Below are 18,465 nucleotides of genomic sequence, written 5' to 3'. Positions count from 1 at the left end.
AAAGTATTCTTTACAAGTAATTTGGAAACGAGTGTGTATGAGCTGCTTATACACACACTGTGTTGAATGTGTGGCAAGCAGCTTGCAGTACATGTCATACAAGTCTACATGTTTTGCAGTGCAGCTGCACTTGATCTATTACACTTTCTAAACTGTTTCATCTATTTCAGCAACAGCTAGTTCATGTCAGGTTATGTAATTTTTGGGCTTCTAGTATGTGGCCCATTATGTGTTTATTGTGAGTGCTAATGATGCACTGGTCACATGAGCATACCCATTTTGCGACACAAGTTCTGCGAGCACCTTCCACTGGTGTTGATGGACTAGACTTTTCTTTTCCAAAAGCATGCTGCTGCTTGCAGGTATTTTGCAAATGATATAAAGTGCAAATATTTATTAAGCTGTGTTTACATAAGTGCATTGTATCAAATTTCAAGCTTACCAAGCCTGTTGTAAAGGAGGCTATTTGCTATGCTGGCGTATTGCACTAAATGCACCAAGCAATGGTTTAAGATTGAGTATGGGCATTTTGAGGGTACGTCCAGATAATGTTGAGATTGTTTTAGGAATTATATGGGAATGTATTCGTAGTGGGTAACTTCAATAGGATCGGTTGAAACACGTTGCTGTGGGACGCTTATACAAACATTAAACTAAAGAAGGAGGCACCTTTTTATTTCCTGCCGTTCTTGAAAAAGAGATGGCATTTGCTTGCCAGAAAATGTCTTCATTATTTGCAATATTCAAACAGTTGCTTGATTTAAGTCGTCAACACCAGCACTTGCAACACTCATAGTAAAGAAGTGCTGTAGCAAAATAGATGACACTCAAACAGTGATGTTCCATGCAGGAAATTTTCCCTTTTTCGGGCAGTTTTCGCCTGTCATTTTAAGCCAAAGGGGAAAAAAATTCTTTGTGATATTGCAGGGAATTTCAGGACTGGTTAAGTTCTCCTATGACAACCGATAATTAGTGGCCACAGTGTGCCTTCATTTGCTGTAATCGGTTCTGCCACATGCACCACGCAAGCATAGCCCTTGAGATTGTTTCTGATATTTACATGGAGCAATATCTAGTTCTCTATTGGTGCTAGACTTGAACCCCACAATGTGCAGTGTACTAACAGGACATGAAATAATAAAAGTCATGCTTTTGTTTTGCCGCAGTGGCGGGGCTAGTCATGATTTCGCCCTGCCGCGGTGGTCTAGTGGCTAAGGTACTTGGCTGCTGACGCGCAGGTCGCAGGATCGAATCCCGGCTGCGGCGGCTGCATTTCCAATGGAGGCATAAATGTTGTAGGCCCGTGTGCTCAGGTTTGGGTGCACGTTAAAGAACCCCAGGTGGTCGAAATTTCCGGAGCCCTCCACTACGGCGTCTCTCATAATAATATGGTGGTTTTGGGACGTTAAACCCCACATATCAATCAATCAATCAGTCATGATTTCAAAAGTCGCCATTACGTCAGATACGTGTAATTATAGTATGAGCATGAGTGAACGGGGGCAGAAATTAGTACTGTTGCGCAGAGAAATATGCTGGGAATTTCGTCGTCTGCTGAGAAAAATCTTCAAAATAGGGAATTTTCATGTCTGGGGGAATTCTTCGGCGTAGTAGGGAACATCATTCGTTCATGCCGACGAAAGACAGAATGTGGAGATTTTCCAGTTCTTTGGCAGTTCAGGTGCAAACATGGGGAACATGTTTGTTGGAAGTAGTCAGCGCTTTCCATTGCACTTCGAGGTTTTAGCTTGCATTCATGCAACACAGTGCTCTTCCTAGCTATGCTGTTGTCATCCACCGCTCCAGTCTACCGCTCACCCGTCACCATATACACCTTTAAGGTTTTACACGCTCAAGTTACTGAAGGTAGTCAACGTCAGATTTTTTGGGCATTGTAGGGACCATGACAACTCATCAAGTGAAAAGTTGTATAGTATGACAAACTGAAGGTAGTCAACGTCAGATTTTTTGGACATTGTAGGGACCATGACAACTCATCAAGTGAAAAGTTATATAGTATGACAAAATTGTGTGTGCTTTCTTACTTCTCTTTTTCACAAATAAAACTGATTGCACAACACACTAACTGGTTGGCAGATCATACAAGCCAATACAGCACAATGGGCAAATACATTAGAGGCTGTGTCAAGAGTTTAGCAGAAGCATGTTTTAATGATTAGTATGTTATAAATGAGTTGGTATAAATTATATTTTGCAGGGACAATGCCGCAAGTGCTTGTAATAAAGTATTTTCTTTTTAGTGTTGGTAAGCTTCAGTGCATAGCAGTGTTGCGTAGTGTCAAATACGTATCTTTGGGCCTACTTCTGCAAATGTATCGTGCGTGAGAGCACTGGGTCAAGTGTGACAGATTATTAGCGTAAAATTCAGTTTTTCAAATCATGTCCACATCTCATTCCTTGTTCGATACGTTTTTGTGGCACTTATGTTTCTTGCAATGCCTCGCTCTTACTTGGGCATCTTCTTTTCCTGCGTAGTGCCCCTGAAAATGAAGATGCTGTAGCAGACAGTGATGATGAAGTGGACTACACAAAGATGGACCTTGTAAGTTGGTTGAATGTCTGTTTTCAAGATGTGCTGTCTTGCATCCACCAGAGTACAAAATGCAGGTGCATTTGTGCATGAAATTTCATCCCAACTAATTGCACTGTGTGCGTACCTTATATTTATTCATTGGAGTAGTAATAAAGAAGTGGAGAATGCTGGGATAAAGAATAGGCACGAGGTAGCAGAAGTGCTTGGTAAACCAACAGAATGCATTGGCGGGCCATTTGGTGTGAATCCATAGTGCTTCTTTAACGCAAAATGACACCACAAGAAACAAGACAGAACAAGGAGCTTGTTCCGTCTTCTTTCTTGTGGTGTTGTTTTGTGCTAGAAAAGTGCTTGGTAAAGCAGTTGGGACAAAATGTGGAACTTGTTCGTGTGTGCAACATGCAGGCATGTTATGAAGTTTGTGTATTTCGTATGAATGGACACATACTGTAGTGCTGGCTGTCTTGTACTGAGCAGTTTGCAGTAGCTTAGTATATGACAAAAAGGAGCCACTTAGGTAGGAGACAAACCCTGCACTTTCTCCAAAAGCACCAGCTATGTTTAATGCGGTTAGTATGTGGTTGCTGAGCAGGTGTCAACCAATGAGAGTCCTAGACACAGATGTATTTGCTTTTGGTCGGCTTGCTTGCTAGATTGTGTGGATGGCGTGAGTGGTGGCCAATGTTGGTGCATGCGTGCGTTGTGCAGGGCAACAAGAAGGGTCCCATTGGACGATGGGACTTTGACACACAGGAGGAGTACAGCGAGTACATGAGCCACAAGGAGGCCTTGCCCAAGTAAGCACTGCATGTAAAGGGACTGCGCATACGTCTGTTATATGGAAGTAGTGCACTGCTAATGTGCGCTGTTCTTTTAGTCAGTTTTCCAGCTGAAACACAGCTGGGTAGATTGGTGTATGATCGCATCTATAGTGCAGTGCACAAAAAAAGAAAATGAAAAAAAAAAAAGAGCAACACGGGAGTTTTTTCTGCAGTGATGTGATGCCATGCAAGTCAGATTTACTATACTGTGGTGTGCGTGGTGCCCACTGGAGAGCTGTGATATGACCTGTTGAAAATGCCATTAAAGTGGGTCGGCAGGTTTACTGTCTGTTGACTAAGACTGAAATGTGCTCGGCAGCGCAGCATGAATGACTCGCCTTGGGCCACTGTTAACTTTTACAAATGTGCTGAACTAGGGCTTCTCTGAAGTAGGTCCCACTAGAAAAGTCATGGAAAAAAAATCTAAGGAAAATAATACTGTGTTAACTTACAGACATCTCTGCAAATACTGGCCAAGTTTCTTGCATCTCGGATTGATATTTTGGCTCCGGCAGCAATGTATGTTATCAAGACAAGCTATATTCTACTGAAAAAAAAAAAAAAAAGGGCACGAAACTAGGCTGTTTAATGCCGTGCTGCTTCTGAATTCTGCAGCAGTAGGACCTGGTAGCTGCTGATTGTCAAACAAAAAATATTTTGATATCATCCGTTATTCGATATTCAAAACGAGCTTCATCTCTTTTCTTGCATTTTCTCAATCTGTACTCACCCTGCTTGTTTCGTACGATAATTTCTCGTGCCCTATGACAGCTACAGCTGTAGTGTTTTTTGCTATGCACTAGTTATGCATGTCACAAAAAAAGCGATAAGGATGGAAAATGACCGTAGCAGTATGAGGCTAAATGCTTAAAGGTTGAAATGATGCCAGCAGAATCTTTTTCTTCTTCCTATATGAGCTTGTTATCTGCTTTTACTCTTGATTGCTAGTAACTGTGCTGTAAATGCTGCACTTCGGAAAGCTGCTGAATTGGTTATTATGTTTGCATATTCATTTCTTGAGAGAAAACAAAAACAAACTTGCCTACAAGAACACAGAGTTCTTACTGTGCCGCTTGTGTGCGTGTCTGCATGTCTCTCTCTTTATTGTTTTTTTTTTTATTTTTGCTTAAGCACTAGCAGGGCATCAAAGTCCAGTATTCCACATAGCCTAGCAGATTTATTTAAATATTGGTAATTGTTCTTATATTTGATAATGGCTTGAAGCATTGCAGTCCTTATAAATTCTGTCTTCCACATTTACAGTAAGAATGACTTTTTCCCCAGTTCATTTTTAGCTGTTGTCTCCCCATCATCATCATCATCAACCTGACTACGTCCACTGCAGGACAAAGGCCTCTCCCATGTTCCACCAGTTAACCCGGTCCTGTGCTTGCTGCTGCCAATTTATACCCGCAAACTTAATCTCATCTGCCCACCTAACCTTCTGCCTCCCCCTAACCCGCTTGCCTTCTCTGGGAATCCAGTCAGTTACCCTTAATGACCACTGGTTATCCTGTCTACGCGCTACATGTCCGGCCCATGTCCATTTCCTCTTTTTGATTTCAGCTATGATGTCCTTAACCCCCGTTTGTTCCCTAATCCACTCTGCTCTCTTCTTGTCTTTTAAGGTTACACCTACCATTTTTCTTTCCATTGCTCGCTGCGTCGTCATCAATTTAAGCTGAACCCTCTTTGTAAGTCTCCAGGTTTCTGCTCCGTAGCTAAGTACCGGCAAGATACAGATTATATACCTTCCTCCTGAGGGATAGTGGCAATCTACCTGTCATAATTTGAGAGTGCTCCCTAAATGTGCTCCACCCCATTTTTATTCTTCTAGTTACTTCAGTCTCGTGGTTTGGCTCCGCGGTTATTACCTGCCCTAGGTAGACACAGTCTTTTACAACTTGAAGTGTACTATTACCTATCTCGAAGTGCTGCTCTTTTCCGAGGTTGTTGTACATTACTTTCGTTTTCTGCAGATTAATTTTAAGACCCACCTTTCTGCTCTTCTTGTCTAACTCCGTAATCATGAGTTGCAATTCGTCCCCTGAGTTACTCAGCAATGCAATGTCATCGGCAAAGCGCAGGTTACTAAGGTATTCTCCATTAACTCTTATCCCTAACTGTTTCCATTCTAGGCTTCTGAAAACCTCCTGTAAGCACGCGGTAAATAGCATTGGAGAAATTGTGTCCCCCTGCCTTACACCCTTCTTGATTGGTATTCTGTTGCTTTCTTTATGAAGCACTATGGTAGCAGTTGATCCCCTGTAGATTTCTTCCAGGATGTTTATGTATACTTCATCAACGCCCTGATTCCGCAGTGTATGCATGACGGCTGATATTTCTACTGAATCAAACGCCTTCTCGTAATCTATGAAGGCTATGTATAGTGGTTGGTTATATTCTGAGCATTTCTCTATTGCCTGATTGATAGTATGAATGTTGAGTAGCCTGTTCGAAATCCTGCTTGTTCCTTTGGTTGATTGAATTCTAATGTTTTCTTCACTCTGTTAGTATTACATTTGTCAATAGCTTGCTTGTATACTACAGAGAGCAAGCTAATCGGCCTGTAATTCTTCAAGTCCTTGTCATTGTTAGCGCTCTTCCACGACTCTGGTACTCTTCCTGTCAGGAGACATCTCGTAAACAGGGTGGCTAGTTTTTCTAACACAATCTGTCCTCCATCTTTCAGCAGATCTGATGTTACCTGATCCTCACCAGCAGCTTTGCCTCTTTGCATGCTCTCCAAAGCTTTCTGACTTCTTCTATCATTAATGGTGGGGTGTCATCTGGGTTACTGCTAGTTCGCATAGCATTAAAGTCGTGGTTGTCCCGGCTACTGTACAGAATTCTGTAAAACTCCTCCGCTATTTTAACTATCCTATCCATATTGGTAGTTATTTTGCCTTCGTTGTCCCTTAGTGCATACATCCAATTTTTACCTATCCCAAGTTTCCTCTTCACTGCTTTGACGCTTCCTCCGTTTTTCAGAGCGTGTTCAATTCTCTCCATGTTATACCTTCTTACATCGGATACCTTACGCCTATTAATCAACTTCGAAAGCTCTGCCAGTCCTATTTTGTCTGTTGTACTTGAGACTTTCATGATTTGACGCTTCTTAATGAGATTCTTCGTTTCCTGGGAAAGCTTCCCAGTGTCCTGTCTAACTACCCTGCCCCCAACTTCCACTGCACACTCCGTAATGATGCTCGTCAGATTATCATTCATTGTATCTACACTAAAGTTGGTTTCCTCACTAAGAGCCGAGCACCTGTTCTGAAGCGGGACTCTGAATTTCTGTACTTTCCCTCTCAGTGCTGGCTCATTGATTGGCTTCTTGCGTATCAGTTTGTGTCGTTTCTTCTTCAAGTCTAGGCGAATTCAAGACCGTACCATTCTATGGTCACTGCATCGTACCTTGCCAACCACTTTCACATCCTGCACGATGCCTGGATGTGCACTCATTATAAAGTCTATTTCGTTTATAAAGCCATTAGGGCTCCTCCATGTCCACTTGCGGTTTTCTCGTTTTCGGTAGAAGGTATTCAAAATCCGTAAATTATTGCGTTCTGCGAATTCTACTAGTAGCTCTCCTCTGGCATTTCTAGTACCAATGCCATAATCTCCTACTGCATGATCTCCAGCCTGCTTCTTTCCTACCTTTGCATAAAAGTCTCCCATCAGTATAGTATACTGTGTTTTCACCTTACTCATTGCCGACTCCACGTCTTCATAGAAGCTTTCAACTGAAGAGTCATCATGGCTGGATGTAGGCGCGTAAGCCTGTACCACCTTCAACTTGTATCTATTATTCAGTTTAATTACGATACCTACCACCCTTTCATTAATGCTATAGTATTCCTCTATGTTGCCAGCTATGTTTCTGTGAATTAGGAACCCCACTCCCAGTTCTCTTCTCTCAGCCAAGTCCCGATAGCAAAGGACGTGCCCATTCTGTAGCACCGTATAGGCCTCATCTGTCCTCCTAACCTCACTGAGCCCTATTATATCCCATTGAACACCCTCTAGCTCCTCGAATAGTACAGCTAGACTTCCCTCACTAGATAAGGTTCTAGCGTTAAACGTTGCCAAGTTCAGGTTCCAATGGCGGCCTGTCCGGATCCAGAGATTCTTAGCACCCTCTGCTGCGTTGCAGATCTGACCGCCGCCGTGGTCAGTTGCTTCGCAGCTGCTGGGGACTGAGGGCCGTGAGTTATTCGACGTATGCATGTGGGAGGTAGTGGCCAGATACTGCACAAGGGTGGCCAGTCCTTCTCTGGTGAGGGAGTGCGTTCCCGGCGGTGGTTACCGGTGAGGCCGCACCCCAGGCCTCTTAATGCACTGCCATCACCACGCGGATTTTTTTTTTATCCGGTTGGGAACTGCGCGGCACCGGGATTTGAACCACAGACCTTTTGCATGCGAGGCGGACGCTCTAACCACTACGTCATCGCTGCCTTTCTACGCCATCGCTGCCTTTCAAACCCCACATATCAATCAAAATTTCTTACAAGTTCAGTGCTCACGATTGAATTTCCAGACCGACATCGACTCACTTGTTATCCAAACTTTTGTTGAAACAAGTTTACAGCATGCAGTTTTTTTTTTTTTCACACAGTGCTCAATTTAGATTATTCTGATACGCTAATTTACTTTGCAACTTTCGCATTTCAGGAAAAAATATTTCTCCCAAAAAAGTACACATAACATTTGATATTCTAAAAATTGCAGAACATACTGTAACAAATCGCAGATTCGAAATTGGCATGGAAATGTTCACAAGCATGGCAAGTTTTATTCATATCGATCAAAAATTTTAAAACAAACATTTATTAATGCCACAGGTATTACATAAAAAAGCTGCACAGCAGATGGAGGTGATGCTCTATTCTGTATGGCCAATTGCTATGCATAAAGCCTTTTCTGAAAATTCACTGCAAGTACTGAAGCCTTAACAATCTCAAGACTAAAGCACGTTTAGATAGATGATGCATGCAATGCATCTAGAAACGTGGATTCAAACACGGTAGAAACGTGGATTCAAACACGGTAACATATAGTAGGTTTTTTTAACACTGTTTGGTCTTCCTTTACCTGCGCCGACATCATACAGTACGTGAGCCTTTAGCATTTTGCCACTGTCTCCCCAAATAATAATAATTAATATTTAATTACTTCTATTATTACATGAGCTATTGAAAAACATGACTGCACTCTAAAATCAGCACAAGGAGATACTAGGTATATATCTGCTTGTAAGGTGAATTTGCCCAAAAAATGAAAAAAAAAAAGTCCTCTCGAAACTATAGCTGATTTTAAGTAGCTCATTTTAATCTTCATAGCTCATTTTAAGTCATCTCGAAACTGAACTTGCTGTGTTTGCTGAGGGCGATCTTTTACTACTTTGGTATAACTTTAAAAATATTTGTGTATACTGCATCGATAATTTTGTACCCAGTAAAGTTAAAAAAACGGCACACATACTACTTGGATGAACAGACACGTTAAAGCTAGGCGTTTGAGAAAACGGTCGCCTTATTTGCATGCGCTATGTAAAGTTTGTACACCACTCTGAGAGGCTGTTCAAAAGGCAAAAACGTTTTATTTCAAGACCACTTTGCCGAACTTGATCAAAGATGACCCACAGAAGTATTAGAATCACATTAAAAAATGCAAGGTGCCAGCCAATACATATACTTTCACATAATATATTTGATAACTTAAAGGTTGTTCTCGACCATTTTGATAACCAATTTCATAGTGTGTTTTCTGTTACTGCTGAGAATCATGCCACTGGCTTTTAATTGAGTTCTTTTGCCGTTGAACTTCTGTCTTATGAGGGAGTCTTTACTATGCTATCGAAACTGAAGGTAAAATCATCACCTGGACCAGACGGAATACTCCGTAGAGCGGCTCCGTGGAACTATGTTTTCCACGTAGAATTGCTGACAGTATATAACCAAGCTTTTATATTGTGCCTTCTCTAGACTGCATTTTTCACCAGCGGATTGATGGTGCACACACGGGTATCGTGGTAAATGACTACACATGTACGCATGCTGAGCGATACTTTTGGGTTTACCTAACCTTAATCACTGCTGATGGTTAGTGTTGTCTGTTTTTCAGGGCAGCCTTTCAGTATGGTGTCAAAATGGCAGATGGCCGTAAGACACGTCGTGCCGCTGGGAAAAAGGATGACAAGGCCAAGTTAGACCGAGAACTTCAGAAAATTAACCAGGTGTGTTACTCATCACAGAATCTCGGCGTTTGTGATGTTCTGTTACTGCACATGAAGCTAAGGGGGCAGACTATTCTTTGGGATCTAAAGGTGACAAAAAGATTCATTCCATAAAATTGACATATTTAGTTTCAGCAGGTATTTTTTTTTTTATCTGCAAATTTTCACACACCAGGATGTGGTATTCTTTTGTAATGTCATTCTGGTTGTCCGGATTCTGGGTGCTACCAAGATGCAGGCAAACAAAAGATGAGAAGCCTACTTCGAGGCTTCTTTATACTTTGCCAGCACCTGTGTTCGAAGCACTGCCACCAATGTATGAACGCCTTTATGAGTTTTACAAAACGTGCACACTGTGATTGTTGTTTGGGAGAAGCTGTGATTTTAGTTTTTTGTATTTTTCTCAGAAAAGTAAACTTGGGACTGTTCTATTTTGAGGCCTCAATATTTCTGCAGCTGGGGCAGCTACAGTAAAACCTCGTTAATTTAAAGTCACTAGGACTGTGAGAAATATTTGAATTAAGCGTGTTTTTGATTTAACGAAACATACAAAAAGTAAAATGCAAGGAACTTGAATATATTCAAAGTAATCAGGGGCTGGTCGTTAGCTGTGCCGGCTAGCTTGCGGCTTCAAGGGTTATGTTTTCCAGCAATACCAGATCACAATTTTGCCGCAAACAAGAAAGAATGTCGGGCTTCGCTGCTGCCACCAAAAAATTTAATAAAAAAGCACGATCAACTGAAATGACACAGTAGTGACACGTGGGTAGTTTGTCGCCTGCTCTTTGCTGTGTCAGTACGTCTTGATGCGGCCATCGCCCATTCTTTCAAGTAAAATGAATTTAATAATGGAAATAAACAGTCACAAAATTCGCGATCTGTTTTGCCTGGAAAACATGGTCATTGAAGCTTTCGAACTGAGTTTTTGAAGTAGGTGTTGCAGGCAAGAACTCCGCCAGCAGCCCAAGTGAGAAAATTGCTGCAGCAACCGGCACTCAGAGGTTCGCATACATTGCAAACTGCTTCAGATTGTCCTCTTATTAATTTCTTTATATTCCTTTATATTCCCAGAAAGAATGGGTAAGCCCCGCCGCGGTGGTCTGGTGGCTAAGGTACTCGGCTGCTGACCCGCAGGGCGCAGGTTCGAATCCCGGCTGCAGCGGCTGCATTTCCGATAGAGGCGGAAATGTTGTAGGCCCGTGTGCTCAGATTTGGGTGCACGTTAAAGAACCCCAGGTGGTCTAAATTTCCAGAGCCCTCCACTACGGCGTCTCTCATAATCATATAGTGGTTTTGGGACGTTAAACCCCACATATCTATCAAAGAATGGGTAAATCATGACCCGCTGACGTTCCGAGAAGCACGTAACGTGCTACCCGTGCATCACCGCTGTGTTGCAGTGAAGCACATCTTGTCTTTCGCATTTTTCGCAGACGCACATTTTAGTTGATCACGCGACCGTTTTCTTTTTATTTATTTACAATTTAATTTTTTGGCTGGAAATATCAAAGTTAAGGTGCTTCAACTCATTAGTATCGCTACAGTACAGTACAGAGCCTAGTGGCTCTTAAAGGCTGTCGTTCTCGGGGTTCTGCAGCAAAACGAGATAGGGAATTGGCACATTGCACCTAAAGTTTTTTTGATTATCCAGACTGGCACTGACTGCCGCTTCAAATTATCCGCTCAGGCTTACATTGCAAGATGCAGGACCGCAGAAATGCTTTGAACTAAGCGGGATTTCGAAATAACTGAGTTCGAGATAATGATGTTTTACTGTGTGGGGTCTCGAACTCGGCGAGCGAGCACCACGCCACGCTCTTGGAGTGAAAGGACACTGTGGACACGGTCGGTACAAACCAAACAACATACACACACATTTATTTAACTAATTTAGACAATATCGTCCGCCAAATCGATACATCAACTGTAATTAACACGCTAGGACATTGTTACACAATGACACGACAAACACACAACATGAGAGCTCACAAAAGGTGGCGTTGCCAATGCTTCACTCACCACGTGGGCCTACCGCAGGCGGCCCGCGGTGCCGTTCACGACAGACCCACCACGAAAGACAACCGTTCGTGGCAACCGCCACGCGCAGAAGAGACTCGCTAAACTCTCGCCCGTCACCAAGGTTTGCTTTCCGCCAGGGGCCACCGCGGGCGCTACCCCATGATGATGATGACGATAGCGGTCCTCAACGCAAACACATCTATCGCCTGGTGGTTGTAGCCTGAAATGCCGCTTTAGGGCGAGACACGTACGTCACGCGGCGCAAACAGCTTTACAGGGGGTGTCAGCACCCCCACAACTGTACAACAACAATTATTTTTATAATAGAAACCTGTACGTGTATACAAGGCAAGTATGGGAGCAAAATTGGAAGCACAAGCCTTCTTAATTAATTACTCATCAAAATTGTAACATAATTTTAACTGCTTTTGTAAATGGGAAGTTCACTTTATTTTAATTTAACCAATAAAGGCCAAAAAACAACTATTTCACACTTTAAATCTTTAGTTATCAGTCTATGTCGGCATATTTTAATCACTTTTAATAAAGTGGATGCAGTCTATCAAACAAATGCATGTGGCTGAAGTAAGAAGCTTGTTAGGAAGTCAGTGGTTGCCTGCACCATACTGGGATGTTGGCTTCACGCAGTGGTCTTGGTGATATTTCCAGCTATTTCAAAACTTCAGTTATCTTTAACTGGTGTTTACTGGTTCAAATGTATCACTGTATGAAGAATGACTCTTTATTTCTTTTGCAGATTATTGCCCGCCGAAAGGCTGAAGGGGACAGTTTCGTGGGAGTGTACGTACATCACCTTTCTACTGTTTCATTCAAGGAGGGGCCCAGTGCTCAGTAAAAAATAACCTAAATTCATGTAATTTTCAAAAAAACGCACATTAGGCATATTTCTATTAATGCTGATTTCACCTAGGAAATAAGATGAAGCATGTTTTCAATTATGCATCGGAGAGGTACTTTTGGTATGGTTGGACGCTATATGACCGATGTTGATGCTCTGGGTAAGGTCGCCACCGGTGGGTGTGTTAAGGCATTGACAACACTGCACTTCTTGAACTTCTCAGCGCAAAAACTTCCGACAAGTAACACAATAGACGAGGACGTGGGCTCGTCCTCGTCTCTTGTGTTACTTGTTGGAAGTTTTTGTGCTGAGAAGTTCAATAATGCACTAGTAACTAGCCCAATCCCACACTTTACTGCACTTCTATTGGAAACGCGCTGAACAGGATGGCTGCTTAGAAAGGACTTGTTGTAAGAATTAATCATGAATGTTACGATCATAATGCATTACTGCACTTTACCAAAAACACTGTGCGAAGACACTGGTAGATATTGTAGTATACAGGTATCCTAAAGGATTACGGCCACGAGCGTGGGTCCGGTCTTAGCGAGCTGCGCATGCATTAACCGTCACCGTGGCGAGAACACGGTACTGCTTAAGGTCGCAACACATTATTGCCTGCGGCAACATCAAAAACGCAGTACAGAGCCTGTTGCAAAAGGCGCAGCGGGAAAGAAAATGGACTTATTTATGCCACGGGCGAGAAGTACTACACAGGGGTGTCGCGAGCACATTTCCATGGGCAAAAGTGATTAACGGTGACACCGGGACAAAGGGCCCGGTTGTTCGAGCGAGGGCAAAATTCGCTCGCGTTGGCTTTGAAAAGATACGAGGCGGCGTAGTCTGACCGCGCACTAGGACACCGCACCACTCTTGGGCCTAGCGTTCGCAAGGGGCAACAAAAGGTGAGCGTTCGACGCGGGCGCAAGGTGCCGTTAGTAAAGTTCGGCGAGCCCCGAACAATAAGAGCTGACGAACGGAAAATAAATGCGTGCTTACCCCATGCTGTCCTGGAGGGGTTCTCACTCACTCTCGACGCACGCACGCGAAACGTCCCGAGAGCCTCCCGAGAAGTAGCAGATGTGACTGTGGCGCATGGCGCCACAGTCCACATCTGCTACTGGGTGAGAGGAGTTCATACTCACTCCCGCTCCCCCAGTGCAACAGACCGTGGAAGAGAGGAGAGCCATGTCAAGACATGAGAATGCAGAAAGAGGCGGCAAATCCCACAGAAAGGCAACGAGCTAGCCTCGATTTCCACAATATAAAAGTATTTTTTAAAGCATACAACGGATGTGGCAGTGACGCAGTGGATAGCGTGCGTGGCATGTGTTGTCGCAGATCAAGAGGTCATGGGTTCAACTCCCTTCCACAGACCATGTTTTCTTTGATTTCTGACGTCATTTCCATGATGGAAATATGTTACTGAAGTTTTGGTGGACCCCGGCATAAAGCACGTTCAACGCGGCGCTTAGAAGTCGAAAATCGGCTCAATAATCGCATTTTCTCTCTCATTATTTTCACGTTCCCGATGCCCTTCCGCACCTATCAGCAAATGCTGGCTTTGAAATTCCACTTATTTCTCAAGTTATAACCTATAAAGAGAGCAACTTTGCCCGAGCGAACTTTTAAATTGAAGTGTAAACTAGCCGTACTTCAACTGCCAACGGTATGCGAAATATACGCTCCACCAGCTCTGGTGTTGTCATAGAAAGGTTGCATTTCTAGCTTTCTTTTTCTTTTCGAGTAGACAACTATGTCCTCTCGCAAAAGCAAAAGAAGCAAAGACAAAATCATCACGTACAATGTGTGATTTCATTCATTGCTTGATGCTCGTAACCAAAATGGCGCTTTCCAATTGGCCAGGAAAACTCGCTGACAGTGTTCGCCGTCATCTTGAAAGGGTATTATTATGGTCCTTAGAATATGCTGGCTAGTCTGCCATCTCCGCTCTTCGCCACCGCCACTCGGTGATGCATGCGGTGGTTGCGCTGTATGCTATCGGAGTTCCTTGAGCAGACGCCTCTACCCCGACTCGTGTCTATGAATGTGCTGGTACAGTTGTTGGCATTTGGAATTAGCGCGCCTTTCCAGGTCAAAGTTCTGCGGTGTTTCTTATTATTAATGGTGACATTGAGTACAAATTAGTAGTGGTGTTTATGCCTTGGGTGCCCACTTTTTTACTTCTTAGTTGGCTTCTAACCTGAGCTAACAGTAAATAAACTAATTTGTTTCTGCTTTCTCACACAAAACTTCTGTTGCTGTCGTTTGTTGAAGAAACGCCTTAGGCTCTTTCTCGGTGGTTTAGCTCTCGTATCTTTTTATTATGCATGTCTTCCTTCTTTCATTACCTAATGATAATGTCTGCGCTTGCGAAATGGAAACTCATACCGGAACCTAAACGGGATAAGCCGAACCAAAAGAAAGGCAAAACGCATTGCGAGTCCGTCATGTATGTGCACTGTTCAGAAAACTAAAACAATGTCGAGTATTTTGTTGAGCACGTACAACATGAATTAAGTGATCCCTGTATGTCAATAAAAAGAAACGTAGCAAAGAAATGACATTATTGCAGTGCGGGAGACTAGTGAGGTGGGCGAGCAATTGATGGATGACATTGAATGGCACCTCTTGTTGAGCATTTTTTAATTATGCCACGAATGTGCCTTTTGTGAGCACGTGAAACAGTGAAAAAAAAAAAAAAAGCATGTGCATGCAGTTGTACACTTATTTTTTCTGCGTTGTGTGTGACTGAAAAGATTGAAATTACCATCAACCATTTGCGCCAATAATGCCCGTGCAAAGCACCTATTTCCTGTTCATTCCTGCAGCCTTTAACAGTTTTAGAGAAGGAGCGCATATAAGGAAGAAGGCAGGTAATATTAACGACAACACGAATCACTAGATCAGTAATATATGCTTCTGATAGCATGTGACAGGCTGATACACATATGCTTTTGATAGCATTTTGTGCAAATGTGCTGGTGTTATCGTATTTACTCGATTTTACCGCGCCCTCGATTGTAACGCGCACTCAGTTTCCACGACGAAAAAAAAGTAAGACATCGATTGCGACGCGCACCCATTTTTCTTATTGGCCCACACGATCACACCACTCGGGAAAAAGACTCCTTTCAAGAGCGTCTTCCGTTTAAATATGAGGTACGGGGGAAGCTTGTGCCTATCTGACGTGCAACGGAGCGTTGCCGTCACTCTTGTTTTACCGTGGCCCGATGTCAGCACGCAAACTTGCTTCGCCCCCTTCTTCTCGACGCTTGTGGTGCCAGGCATGTCGAAGTAAAGAGGCGTCTGATCGGCATTCCCGATTTACCCAAGCAGGGAGCCGTTGTTGTGCCGCAAGTTTAGGACGAACCTCTGAAAACTGAAGCTTTTCTTCGTACTCCTCCGGCAACTTTTGGCATATGCCCGTTCGCCTTCAGAGGGAAAAGCCTTTCCTCTTCACAAAGTTAGTTAGCCAGCACCTGGTCGCTTTAAACTGGCTCCGCATTAGCCCTTTTTCTAAGGCTAACTGCATAGCCTGCACTTGGAACAGTTCTGTCGACACGGGCCGCTGTGCCACTCACTGCTCAGTCACATACTCGCCGAGTAGCTCTTCAATTTGCGGAAACCGACCCTGCTGTGGTCCACTGAAGCCTTTGCGTGAATCTTTGCTGTCTACAGTATTCTGCTTTTGTTTCCGCCAGTCCCGCACGCACGTTTCGGGAACTCCGAATGACCGCGATGCAGCCCGATTTACATTCGTTTCGGCACACGCGTGGACTTTTCTTTTGAAAGCGGCATCGTGGTGCACTCGTCGAGTTTTTGGAGTCGGCCCTTCCATGCCGTCGATGCTAATGCACGCCAAGATGACGAACTCCTCAGCACAGGTACGTAGTGCCGCACATGGGAAACACATAGGCAGAAATGGCCGACGCATGTAGGGGGCGGCCATTTTGGAATGCCGATGGCAATAGAATGACCGTATTAATTTTTGTCGTACTCGATTCTAACGCGCATGCGATTTATGAACTCTCTTAACCGGAAAAAAGGTGCGCGTTAGATTCGAGTAATTACGGTAAACTTTGAGGAACAACTTATTTTTCGCTGTCATTACGTATACTGTCTGGCTGTAAATAGTGTCATTTGAATGAAATATTATGAACTTTGCTAACTGTGCATAGACCGTAACTGAAGCATACTAATGTGTGTGATGAATTTTCCCTCTCATTCTGAAAACATCATTGTGTTTTCTTTTCTCTGTGACACACCGAGAACCAATTTGTATCATTCAGAGACTTAGCCCAGTAAACGTGGTATGATGTTTTCGTTATCGGAAATGTTTACGTACGGGCAGATTGAGCTTAGAGATAGTTCATACGTTTGTGAGAACAATTGAACAGTATTTATACTATAATTTAAGCCTTTCTAAGTGCAAAGAAAAATTCAATATTCTGCCCTTTAGTTTTTCTTTAAGCAGCTGTGTCCTGTTCAATGAGTAGCTGCTTCCACCACTGTGGTCGCGTCAGTGCTCCGAAGAGAAACGACGTTGGATATGTTTGGTCGATTAAAGACGGTTCTTTTGAATGTAAACAATCAACAGAATTCTGTCTGGTTAGGTATGAAACTGGGAGATGACCTTGACTCCAACCGAAAGTTTTTGAAGAAACACTTTGAAGACGCCGCTGCTGCGTAGTCCTGCAGTCACCCCTGAGGAAGAAACCAAGTTGGTTTCGAAATGTCGGGTTTATTCAAAAACTTTAGGTTGGAGTCTAACTCATTTCCCAAAGACGGTTCAGTCTCTGCCCACTCAAACAGAAACAGAATGAGTAGTTCATCCGGGAGTACAATAATTAAAGACACGGTACAACGTGCCACTGATATCCCCCCCCCTCCACCTCTGCGCAGCCTACACGAATGCACCACGAACGCGCTCCGATAGACTGCAGCGGCCCCTTCGCATGCATCAGTGGCGCAGACACGGCCTCACATGGGGAAAGTGCAGAGACGGCGGACTAGCTAGTATATGCTAGGGACCATAGTATCGCCTTTGTGAAGGTGTTGTATCCCTAACAGGCTGCTTGTACGTCTTGCTATGCCCGGCGGTGCGAAAAAGTTCCAATCGCAGCATCATTTTGGCCGTTCACGTAAGGAAGGCAGAGGCAGAAAACCCAATGGTGCTGCTACTGTGTCGCAGGGGTTGTGGGAGCAAGCGCTGCCGTTGTTTGATGACGCCGTCGTAACTGAAGACTGTTCCTCGTGCACGCGCGGCATGGACGCTGGTCGCACATGTTACTGAAGATGTTATCAATGCGGCAGTGTGCTAGATGGCTTCGCCGGAAAGCGGATTCTCTGTGTATTATAACCACACCGATGCTATCGGCAACGGTGAAGTGCGCGTGCAGGGCTTCCCTTACAGCGCTGGGATGGGGAATTTGACCGTGTGTGGATAGACACTGATGGGATCGATGCTAGTGAAGTTCGGGACGCGCACGACTTGTGAGACAACCACCACGCTTGAGGATATTTCGTCGCTGTCGGCAAGAGTGTGAAAAATTGAGCACGTTTCGGAGTCAAGTGGTGCGGCAGCGAGGCAAGATGCCAGTTAGGCAAGACTCAAAATTCACAGGAAATCCTCCAATCCGTGATTTGGAGTTTGTTATCAAAGGAGCAGCACGCTTCTCTTTTTGCTGTGCTGTTGTTGCAGAAGCTGTGCTGCACTTTAACCACCCAGGCAATCTCAATGCATCTGCCGCAATTCTAGAGCAGCTCACCGTATCCAGCAGCACATCCCTTAGGGCTAGGAAGAAGGACTGTGCAAGCCCAAGTAAAAAGAGAAAAGTGTCCTAGAGTCTGAGAAAGCTGGTCAAGAAGAAGCATAAGGATTGGATGCATTCAAATTATGCCTTTGGTGCATTTCATAAGATTTTATTAGTATTTTTTTTTCAACAGAAGAGTTTTGAAACGTTTTTCCTCA

The 18,465-nt window shown here is 43.8% G+C and overlaps 1 protein-coding gene across 2 annotated transcripts in view; it reads left to right on the top strand.

The window, feature by feature from the left end:
- beag (IC cytokine homolog beag) overlaps nucleotides 1–18,465 on the top strand; it is a 72,617-nt gene that overhangs the window by 40,697 nt on the left and 13,455 nt on the right. For both annotated transcript variants that reach the window (XM_075882259.1, XM_075882260.1), the window contains exons 13-16: nucleotides 2,497–2,563; nucleotides 3,263–3,351; nucleotides 9,502–9,613; nucleotides 12,390–12,433. In XM_075882259.1, coding sequence (XP_075738374.1) covers nucleotides 2,497–2,563; nucleotides 3,263–3,351; nucleotides 9,502–9,613; nucleotides 12,390–12,433 — 312 coding nt within the window. The remainder of the gene's footprint in view (nucleotides 1–2,496; nucleotides 2,564–3,262; nucleotides 3,352–9,501; nucleotides 9,614–12,389; nucleotides 12,434–18,465) is intronic.

This window comes from Rhipicephalus microplus, chromosome 2, assembly GCF_043290135.1.
Source record: "Rhipicephalus microplus isolate Deutch F79 chromosome 2, USDA_Rmic, whole genome shotgun sequence".
NCBI lineage: Eukaryota > Metazoa > Arthropoda > Arachnida > Ixodida > Ixodidae > Rhipicephalus > Rhipicephalus microplus.
Note: the sequence above shows the minus strand (reverse complement) of the source record. Positions and strands in the feature narration are given on the sequence as shown.